Source organism: Podarcis liolepis (assembly GCF_965112155.1).
Source record: "Podarcis liolepis genome assembly, chromosome: Z".
In the NCBI taxonomy this organism is placed as follows: Eukaryota; Metazoa; Chordata; class Lepidosauria; order Squamata; family Lacertidae; genus Podarcis; species Podarcis liolepis.
In genome coordinates, this window is record NC_139570.1 from 10,847,234 (window position 1) to 10,858,492 (window position 11,259).

Consider the following 11,259-nt stretch of genomic DNA (forward strand, 5'->3'; position numbering starts at 1 on the left):
GAAGTTATATAGACCCCAACCCATTGGAGCAGTTTCATGTGTTTTACCTTGGTAGTGGTTTTATTTTTATTTTATTTTTTAAATAAGTGCACATTCTATTGCTATAACCTACCCAGGGACCTTATGGTGAGGGGCAGGTAATAAATCTTATAAAATAAATAGGAATTAGCTAAGTGCTAATGGGTTCAGCACAATAAGCAACTCCTTAGCAGTGCATGCTTCCTTGGAAGTAAGTCCCATTAAGTCAAATTAGACTTACTGTACTACTTACCTTTGCAAGTGATGTGTTTAGGATTGCAACATCAGTTTCATTTAGGAATAAACGGATCACACACTACCCCTAGTGGATATCTCAAGAAATGCTTAGGAGAAGATGCAGACTGGAAAAGATACTGCTTTTATCTTCCCTATAATTAATGAGAAGCAGATTTTTAAAGTTGACATCTGCCTATCGGGCAGCATAAGGGAAAACTGAATGCTTGTATTCTGTTTGGTCAGCCTAAACTGGCCTAAAAATCATTGATTTTAACATACTTTATGTCTCTCATTTGCAATAACCAATATGGTAATAATATTCTAGACCACAGTGTTGCAACTTCCATTGAGAAAGCTGTGTTGGCTGGTTGCTGCAGAACCTAAGATTCTTGTGATATCGGAAAGCTGCAGTCTTATAAAGCTTAATAATAATAATAATTTATTATTTATACCCTGCCCATCTGGCTGGGTTTCCCCAGCCACTCTGGGCGGCTTCCAACAAAATATTAAAATACAATAGTTTGTTAAACATTAAAAGCTTTCCTAAACAGGACTGCCTTCAGGTGTCTTCTAAAAGTGTGGTTCGGTAGTTGTTTCTCTCTTTGACATCTGGTGGGAGGGCGTTCCACAGGACGGGTGCCACTACTGAGAAGGCCCTCTGCCTAGTTCCCTGTAACTTGGCTTCTCACAGTGAGGGAACCGCCAGAAGGCCCTCAGCGCTGGACCTTAGTGTCCGGGCAGTACGATGGGGGTGGAGACGCTCCTTCAGGTATACTGGACCGAGGCCATTTAGGGCTTTAAAGGTCAGCACCAACACTTTGAAGTGTGCTTGGAAGCGTACTGGGAACCAATGAAGGTCTTTCAAGACCCATGTTATGTGGTCTCGCTGCCGCATTCTAGATTCGCTGCAGTTTCCAGGTCACCTTCAAAGATAGCCCCACATAGAGCGCATTGCAGTAGTCCAAGCGAGAGGTAACTCGAGCATGCACCATTCTGGCAAGACAGTCCATGGGCAGATAGGGTCTCAGCATGTGTACCAGGTGGAGCTGGTAAACAGCTGTCCTGGACGCAGAATTGACCTGCGCCTCCATGGACAGCTGTGAGTCCAAAATGACTCCCAGGATGCGCACCTGGTCCTTCAGGGGCACAGTTACCCCATTCAGGACCAGGGAGTCCTCTACACCTGCCCGCCTCCTATCCCCCCAAAACAGTACAGTGGTACCTCTGGATACAAACGGAATCCGTTCAGGAGCCCTGTTTGCATCCAGAAGCGAACACAACCCACGTCTGCACAGGTCACAATTCGACGCTTCTGCACATGTGCTTGTCGTCATTTTGACCATCCGTGCATGCGCGAGCGGTGAAACCCAGAAGTAATGCATTCTGTTACTTCTGGGTCACCGTACAGCGCAACCCAAAAGCACTCAACCTGAAGCAACTTCAACCTTAGGTATGACTGTACTTCTGTCTTGCCAGGATTCAACCTCAATCCATTAACCGCCATCCATCCTCCAACCGCCTCCAGACACACAGGACCTTCACCACCTTCACTGGTTCTGATTTGAAAGAGAGGTAGAGCTGGGTATCATCTGCATACTGATGAACACCTAGCCCAAACCCCCTGATGATCTCTCCCAGCAGCTGATGTAGATGTTGAAAAGCATGGGGGAGAGGACAGAACCCTGAGGCACCCCAGAAGTGAGAGCCCAGGGGTCTGAACACTCATCCCCCACCACCACTTTCTGAACACGGCCCAGGAGGAAGGAGCGGAACCACTGTATGACAGTGCCCCCAGCTCCCGGCCCCTCTAGACAGTCCAGAAGGATGTTATGGTTGATGGTATCAAAAGCCGCTGAGAGATCCAGCAGAACTAGAAAACAGCTCTCACCTTTGTCCCTAACCCGCCAGAGATCATCGACCAGTGCAACCAAGGCAGTTTCAGTCCCATGATGAGGCCTGAATCCCGACTGGAAGGGATCCAAATGGTCTGCTTCTTCCAGGCATGCCTGGAGTTGTTCAGCAACCACTCGCTCAATCACCTTGCCCAAGAATGGAAGATTTGAGACTGGGTGATAGTTGGCCATATTGGCCACATCTAAAGATTGTTTTTTAAGAAGCGTTTGGATGACCGCCTCTTTCTGCAGGTCTGGGAAGACTCCCTCACAGAGAGAAGCATTCACCACCCTGCAAAGCCCATCACCCAGCCCTTCCCGGCTAGCTTTTATAAACCAGGATAGGCAAGGATCAAGGAAACAGGTGGTTGGTTTCACTCATCCAAGCAGCCTGTCCACATCCTCAGAGGTAACAGATTAGAATTGATACCATATTAACTACTGGGATAGCTCAGTTGGCAGAGCATGAGATTCTTAAGCTGAGAATCACGGGTATGAACCCCACATTGGGCAAAAAAAAAATCCTATTGCAATGTGTTGGATTACATGACCCTCATAGTCCCTTCTAACTCTAAAATTCCATGATTCTATGTTAAGTATATTGTTGTTATTAGTTTAGCAATCCCCATTACATGCATTACACATCCTCCTCAAGCAGAACTGGTTTACTGCATTAACAGCAGGCAGAATTGATTTGCAGTGGTGCAAAAACTCTGCCCCACCAGACCTACCTAAGCCCAGCATGGGGCCTAACTTGGTGCACAAGGCAGTCTCCCTCCGAAATATACCCACCAGCCTCACACCTAAAACCAGGTAAGCACCATGGCTCAGTGGTAGAGCACATGTCTCACATGCAGCTGGCCCAAGGCTCAGTCCTCCAGCATCTCCAGGTAGGCCTGGGACTGTTCCCTGACTGAAGCCCCTGACAGCAGCTGCCGGTCAGTGTAGATAATACTGAGCTTGGTGGACCAATGTTCTGACTTGGTATATAAAGCAGCTTTCTATGTGTCACGTGTGGTGCCAGGTGTGGAGCAGGTAAAGACATGTCTGCCAAAGGACACTCCTGATTGTTCTTTGTTTGGCCACTGTCAAACAGCTGATCAGGAAGGGATTAGCAGCGCTAGGAAGTCCCCCACTGAGAATCGCTGGCCCCCATCTGCGCTATATAGTTTAAAGTAGTGTGATAAAGTAGGGTGCTCACTGGAAGGACAGATCGTGAAGCTGAGGCTCCAATACTTTGGCCACCTCATGAGAAGAGAAGACTCCCTGGAAAAGACCCTGATGTTGGGAAGGATGGAAGGCACAAGGAGAAGGGGATGACAGAGGACGAGATGGTTGGACAGTGTTCTTGAAGCTACCAGCATGAGTTTGACCAAGCTGCAGGAGGCAGTGGAAGACAGGAGGGCCTGGCGTGCTCTGGTCCAGGGGGTCATGAAGAGTCGGACACGACTGAACAACAACAGTGTGATAAAAGTAGGCTTCCTCCAAAGAATTATGGGAGCTGAAGTTTAGGACGTGGTGTACTGCTGAGAGTTGCTAGGAGACCCCCTGTTGCTAGGAGACCCACTCATTCACAGAGTGGTTTCACAACCCTTCTTTCCCAGGGAACTCTGGGATTTGCAGCTCTGGGAGGGGAATTGCCTCCCAGCAACTCTCAGCACCCTGAGCAAAATGCAGTATCCATGATTCTTTTTCGGAAGCCCGTGACTGCTTAAAGTGGTACCACGCTGCTTTAAAAATGCATAGTGCAGATCGACTCTCCGGAACCATAGAACGAATCGGCCCCGGACTGTAGACTAGATAGGTAAGCAACCCCTAAACGGTTTTTAAGGTGCCAGTCCATTTGGGGATCGTTGTCCCTGGATAGGGACAGGCTTTGGTCATATTTGGTTTCCAGCGAGAAGTCAAAATTTGGCGCCCCCAAACGGATCTTCTCAGTTATGGGTCTGTTCAATTTTGCGGGAGAACCATCCGCACCGCCCTAAATCCGACTTCTGCAACTCCGCAGAAGGGGAGATGTACAGCTGCGTCCGGAGACCACCACCCTTTTGCTTCTCCCAGAATAAAAGATCGCTGGCTGTTTAAGTTTCTCGCCATGCGGAAGAACGCAGTCAGCATCACATGCGGCGGCTTAATCTATCCCAGCCAATAGGTCGAGAGCAAAGGTCACGCTGTTGCTTTTCTGCAGCGCTTCGAAACTCACCGATGGCAAACTTTGCACAAAGGAACTCCGGAGAGGCGCTGGCTGGAGACTGCGCTGAGACGCGGAAGGAACACTAGGCTCAGAAGGGGAGGAGGAGCCCCGAGGGCGGCTGCGCCTCTGCAAGGTGCCCCAGCGGCTTCCAAGCTGGGAAAGGCCTGGGGAGCACCTGGTCCGAGCCGCTGCCCCCCCCCCCGCCACCCTGCAGGTACGCTTGGAAAAGGTAAAATGAAAAGCGTTGGGAACTTCCCCGCCCTTCCCAAACTGCTTCCTCATCCTTTACTGGAATAGCTAGGACTTCCTAGGGGGGTTTCTTTTTCAGAAGCCCCCAAAAGATAGTGTACAGGTGTCTAAACGTCAGCACCCAGGGAAGGTAGTTCGAAGGCTAAGTGGAACATGTGACGGTGGTTTTTCATGCAAGACGCCGGATCATTCTCGCGCTACGCTGAAGTCAGGGCTTTCGTGGCAGCGTCTCAGAGTTCGTTTTACAGACGGTCGCGTCAGGGTATGAACTTCAGAAAGTTGCCCCTTGGGATTCCCCAGAGAAACTCAGGAAAAGCCATCGTTCCCCATCTTTGGGAAATGCTACTACTATTGGCAAGGGTCATAATAAGGGCAGCGCCGATTCGGGGTATGCAAGCGGGTACCCCGCACAGGGCACGAGCCGAGGAGGTGCGTGCGTGCCCCGAGATCTACCTGCGGGGGAGGCATCCTCATGGTCTGAGCTGCTGCAGCTGCGGGCGTCTTTGCTTCCTCCTCCCTTCCCCTCTCTTGGTCCCTGCTGCAGATAGGAGATTCGCTATCCCCGACGAGGCGCAGGTGGCACTTGGGGGAGGGAAGCTGCAGCCAGTTCACAATCCTGCGGGCGCTTCCCGAATCGAGGGTCAACGGTGGAGACGAGCTGGCTCATGCACCCTGAGTGCGCAGTGGTGTGTGTGTGGGGGGGGTGGATTTTGTCCTCGCTCATGGTGCCATATTACCCAAGTTCACCTCTGATAAGGGTTGCCAAGCATTTTGAACACAAGGATAACTACTATTAATATAAATGCTACATATCAGTTCATCCACGTGTAATTCCTACTTCAGAAGTACAGTAGATTCAGTTTAAAGCATGGCTTTCTCCCACTTTTTATCCTGCAGTCACGACATTCCTAGGTAGAAATGAACAGCTTGAGGGTATCAAAAGCATTATGTTGTATGTTCATTACATGGGTGAACATTGCAAACTGCTCTGCCTGCATGTTGTTGAATCCACACCTAAGACATTCAAGCTCAATTTGTGTGTTGGGGTCATGCCCAGAGCATATGAAATAAGAACAAAGGATGGTGCCCTTGAGTAGGTGCAGAGAGCATTTCTTTCACCACTGAATCATAATAGCTTGTGTTTGGACTGTGTTGGTGTGCCACTATGCATTAGCACAGTGCAGCAAGAGAGAGCCGAGAGGTCTGAATTTAGACCATTTACACATAAGTAGCCATAGGCAAACCAATATACTTAAGCTTAAAAGGTAAAGGGACCCCTGACCATTAGGTCCAGTTGTGGACGACTCTGGGGTTGCAGTGCTCATCTCACTTTATTGGCTATGGGTCATGTGGCCAGCATGACTAAACCGCTTCTGGCAAACCAGAGCAGCGCACGGAAACACCGTTTACCTTCCCGCCAGAGAGGTACCTATTTATCTACTTGCACTTTGACGTACTTTCGAACTGCTAGGTTGGCAGGAGCAGGGACCGAGCAACGGGAGCTCACCCCGTTGCGGGGATTCGAACCACCAACCTTCTGATCGGCAAGCCCTAGGCTCAGTGCTTAACTAAGCCCTTAGTTAGCTGTAATATGGAAACAATTAAAGCAGGCAATCTGGTTCTGTCTCTTGGGTGTTATGTTGGAGGAGTAAGACAAGTGGGAGGCTATAAGGGCTGCTTTTCTTAGCTACCATAAAGTTATGTCTGTGTGAGTTATTACTGATTAGGAGGAGCTGCTTTAAAAGAACAGCAGCCTACTTTACAGGGCTGTTGCAAGGACAGCTAAAATAAGAAGGGCTGCCCAAACAGAGGGCATTTGCATGGAGACTTGAGTTCCAGAATCTTTCTGATGCCCCCCAACAGAAAAATAACCCTGAAAGTTGCTATCTTGGCTGAGGAAAAAAGTCACAGATCAATAATCCCTGTTTATCCAAACTAGAGTGGAAAGGGAACAAAGGAGAGACAACTGTGTTTGCATTTTGGAGCTTATTTAACACTTTTGACAATTGGAAAAGAAGTGTCAGAAGCCCATTTTAAAAAATATTTTAAAATCAGACCAGAATTTGCCAAAGTGTTTGCCAGAGGGTGCTGGTGCTGCCAGGTCTTTTTCATCTGCTGAAATAGGTCTGAAATCAATAGAACAGGTGGGAGGGTGTGGGGTGTGTGTGTGTGCAGATGTGCCCAGGGCCCAAAACATTGGGCAACCCCTTGAAAAAGATGTTTGTTTCACATTGAATGCCTGTGTACCTCTCAAAATGTTTCTCAACAGCACCAAGCAAAAGGAAACTTCAATTCATCTCTGGAGGAAAAGAAGTGGGTGTTGTTCTTTTTGGCTCTGGAATATTTAACCTGTGTATGTCTCTGACAAACAGGTTTTAGATTCCCCAGAGTTCCCTGGGAGGAGGAATTGATTATTGAACCACTCTGGAATTCTAGCTCTGCGAGGGGGAATAGAGGTTCTCCTACGCACTCCCACAGCCCTTAATGAACATACACCTTCCATCATTCTTTGGGGGAAATCCATGGGTGTTAAAAGTGGTACGATAATGCTTTCAATGTATAGTGCAGAGTCAACCAATGACAGTGTCTTACCAGTATGACAATATTTCACGGTGTTTGACTTACAGAAACAGTCAAATTTCAAATTATATATGATGAATAAGCACACATCCCACCAGGGAATGGCGTAATAAAATCTGAGCCATCCTAACTCAGTTCAGAATTATGTCTCTAAACACCCTGATCATTTATTGGAGAAATAGTTCTCATTGTTAGCATACTTGGACTCTTTCTTGAAAGTGGTCTCCAGAACCACCAGAGTCTATTTTATGCTCCATTGAAAAGAAACAGTGTATATCTAACAGCAAGCACTCATCTATACAATGCACAGTATATGAGATATTTTCACTACCAAGTATTGAATGCTCTGCAAATGCACACCCGCCCATGAACATATTATAAAGTAAAAAGCAAAATGGAACGAAAAGTTCAAAAATGTGAAGTAGAGAAAGCTTTACTTTGCCAAAGGCTGCATTCCTATGCGCACTTATTCAGAGGGTCTTTTGAATAAGGTCATTCAGTGAGACTTACTTCTGAAAAGACATGCACTGGATTTCACTGTTAATTAGATCTGGCTGTGATAAATTTTGCACTTTGTCTTGCACTTAGCACAGTCTAATCTAATTAATTCCTAATCTTAATTAAGTACATCCAGTGCCTCCTGCACTCTATCTTAATACAAACTGCGGGTTTGCAGCACAACTCCCCTCTATCTCCTGTTTGTCTTACAGACCAGCCTAAAGAGGAGTTCTGGAGTCTGGACTCCATGCAATTTTGCTCACTAATCTGTCACACTTTAGTTGGTTCTAATGAATGAAGAACTTCCTGTGCTACTGGGTTGTTTTTCTTCAAATGACCCAATCTTGCCGCCAACCATTGTTGTGAGTTTCAAAAACCTTATTGTGTAGAGGCGACAGTGGAGCAATAGAAATCTGCACTATACATTTAAAGCAGTGGCACTTTAAATAGTCATGCTCCCCCCCCCAAGGAATCCTGGGAAATGTAGTTTGTTAAGTGTGCTGAAAGTTGTTAGGTGACTCACTTAATTCCTTCACAGAAGTACAGTTCTCAGAGTGGTTTAACAGTCAATCCCTCTTCCCAGCTAACTATACAAATTGTAGGAATAGGGGTCTCCTATCAACCTTCAGTACCCATAACAAACTATCTCTCTGTGCTGCAGGTATGCATACAACCTTAAAGACCATTGCTTAACAATGGCAGTGTAGACTTGCAGTGGAACCCTATCCTTCTCTGGCCAGATGGTTGCTGCTTGCAGTTGTCAGTTTCGCAATAAGTGTTTTCTTCCTCCTTTGTAACAAAACTAAAGTTTCTGTTCCCCTTTGCATGCAGAATCAGGAAGCCCTGCAGCACTGAGACCTCAGGAGGAGCTTCCTTCTTATCTACACAGGAAAGCAACACATTGAACATGTGGCTCTTCCAGAAACTGACAGTGACTTAACGGGAGAGTCAGGAAAAACCCAGGGACTTTGGGGGATCGGTGCACTCTGGAGGAGACGACATGGCAGAAAAACAAAGGGAAGATGGCTTGGAAGAGGGACAACAGGTGCTTCCAGGTTTTAAGCCATGCATACAGGAAGACGCCACCTGTGCTCGGCCACAGACTGCTGTTGGCAGCCAGTCTCCCAGGCCCAGCAGCCGGGCTGAAAGCTTAATTCTCCGACGAGGACAGTTGTTGTCCAACTTCAGCAGAAGCATGAACAGGTCAAGCAGGCGTTCGGGGAACTGGGCAACGGGGGTGGACACAGCCAGACTATCAATGGGTTATGGAAGCACGAGAAGGAAAGGACTGAAGGATAAGCTCTTCCAAAGCAGCCAGGCCAAACCTATGTGGGTGACAGCTTCCCATCAGGAGAGCGTTGTGCTGGACACCCAACCAGATCAGGAACCTCTCATGGATGGGAACACTGATGACTTGTCCTTAGCTCTGGATCCAGTGGAGCACGAGTGGATGTTGACTGTCGCCCAAGGAGACGCAGAGAGCATCCTCAACTTACTGGCCAAGGACCCCAGCCTGCTCTCCAGGAGAGACTTTGTGACGGGCTTCTCTGTCCTCCACTGGTTGGCCAAACATGGCCGCCATGAAGACTTGATTGAGGTGATTTCTTTTGCGGAAAGGAATTGCTACCCATTTGATGTCAACATGCCCTCAGCCAGTGGCAGACTAACCCCTTTGCACCTGGCTGCCCTCCAAGGCCATGAGATGGTCATCAAAGTGCTGGTGGGAGCCTACGGAGCCAATACAAGCCTTCGGGACCACAATGGCCGCAAGGCGTGGCAGTACCTCCGAGCAGATGCTTCCAGAGAGTTAAAGGAGCTCTCGGGGGCTTGTGAGGAAGACCTGGCCCAGCAAGGAACTGGAAACGCCAACAACAACTGTGCTCCATCAGCACGAGGTGGAATTGGCATGTTCAAGGGGGACAGCAAGGAAGCCAAGGGCAGAGGACACAGCCAGAGGGCCACGCCCAGACTGTCTTATTTCAGGAACAAGTTCAGACAAGCCATTGCGTTCTTCCAAGAGCGTTAGATGCCTGCTCTGTGGTTGAGGCAGTTGGACCTGTTGGCTGTGAGTGGACTGTAATCAAAGCCATTAAATGAGAGGGTGGGACTGTAGAAGGAGGAAGCACTGGAGGTGGCTGTTGTGAGATTGAGATATGTCGCCAGAGGGGGATAGCTTCAGCAAACCTGCCTGCGTTTGCTTTTTGGCCTCAGGTATGAGATCCAAGGCCTGAAATTCGGAAGGAAGGGGAGGGAGTGACAAAGGGGATTGGTGTGACAAAGTGGGTAAGGCTAAGTTTGGGGAAACCCCTATTTGTCTCCTTGTTCCCCAGAAAGGAACCTGCAGATAGGGGAGGGGGTGACACAGGGGATTGGTGTGACAAAGTGGGTAAGACTAAGTTTGGCAACGCCCCTATTGGTCTCCTTGTTTCCCAGAAAGGAACCTGCAGATAGGGGTGTGCATGCAGTGTGCTTAAAGCAACTGTAATTCTGCACTAAGAAAAATAAATTCTGCAACCTGTGCAAGGCAAGGTTTGCTCCTGTGGAAAAAAACCTGCGTATTTTTCTCTTCTTTCTTTCATATTCCCAGAAAGAGAATAGGGTTTGCTAACAACTCTTAACACCCTCAGGACCATAGCTTATTCCCACATTGCAGGGGGGTTGGACTAGAGCAGGGGTCAGCAAACTTTTTCAGCAGGGGGCCTGTCCACTGTCCCTCAGACCTTGTGGGGAGCTGGACTATATTTTGGGGAAAAAATGAATGAATTCCTATGCCCCACAAATAACCCAGAGATGCATTTTGAATGAAAGGACACATTCTACTCATGTAAAAACACACTGATTCCCAGACCGTCCATGGGCCGCCTTTAGAAGGCGATTGGGCCGGATGCGGCCCCCAGGCCTTAGTTTGCCTACCCATGGGCTAGATCCCTGGAGCCCTTTCCAGATCTACTGTTCTGATTCCCCACCCCCGGTGTAGTTCTAGCTTAACCAACAGTAAGTGGGAATAACTTTCAGGGTGACTCCAGAGGATCATTCTCTGTTTCAAATAAAGGACTGGGGTGTTGGAGTCGGGGAATCCTAGCCAATTTGAAGGCTGTTTGTCTCCATCAGATACAAGGGGGCACATAGACTTCCTCTCAGAACTTGACAAGAACCAACTCTGAGATGTTTACATGTGTATGTAAAAAAAAAAGGACCATTCAGACTTCTAGCACTACACAGCTTATGAAGGGGGTGATGGATAGAGCAGTGTTTCCCAACCTTTTTTGGGCAAAGGCACACTTGTTTCATGAAAAAAATCTTGAGGCACACCACCATGCCAGATGGGGAAAGGTTACTTTTTACTTATGTAAAAAAAAATAAAAAAATAGTAACAGCATAGAAGGTAATGGTTAGGCTAGCATCCCTCTTCCAAATATGCTAGGTTTTTATTTGCAGGGACTGTTCTACATGGGAAAGCATTCAGCACTGTCATTCTCCCATCTGCCATCTGAATTGGTACTATTCTGGGTCAACTTACTCTGCTGCATGTGTAGATGAAAATGGCACCAAGTGTGGGGGAGGGGGCAGAACAGGTTTCAGATACAGGAT

At 47.9% G+C, this 11,259-nt stretch overlaps 2 protein-coding genes across 4 annotated transcripts in view; one reads left to right on the forward strand and one right to left on the reverse strand.

The window, feature by feature from the left end:
- SEPTIN6 (septin 6) overlaps positions 1–4,401 on the reverse strand; it is a 56,875-nt gene extending 52,474 nt beyond the window's left edge. The window contains exon 1 of one of the 2 annotated variants that reach the window (XM_083486504.1): positions 4,351–4,401. The gene's annotated coding sequence lies outside the window, so the exon portion shown is untranslated. The remainder of the gene's footprint in view (positions 1–4,350) is intronic. The other variant, XM_083486513.1, reaches the window with a different exon arrangement.
- Positions 4,402–4,440: 39 nt separating this feature from the next.
- SOWAHD (sosondowah ankyrin repeat domain family member D) lies at positions 4,441–10,218 on the forward strand. Of its 2 annotated transcripts, none has more exons than XM_083486571.1 (2): positions 4,441–4,555; positions 8,500–10,218. In XM_083486571.1, the coding sequence occupies exon 2, from the start codon at positions 8,669–8,671 to the stop codon at positions 9,692–9,694; it is 1,026 nt and encodes a 341-aa protein (XP_083342697.1). In that variant the 5' UTR covers positions 4,441–4,555; positions 8,500–8,668; the 3' UTR covers positions 9,695–10,218. The 2 variants fall into 2 exon arrangements, with proteins under 2 accessions (XP_083342697.1, XP_083342696.1); XM_083486570.1 differs by having other exon boundaries at positions 4,443–4,570.
- The last annotated feature ends 1,041 nt before the right edge of the window (positions 10,219–11,259 follow it).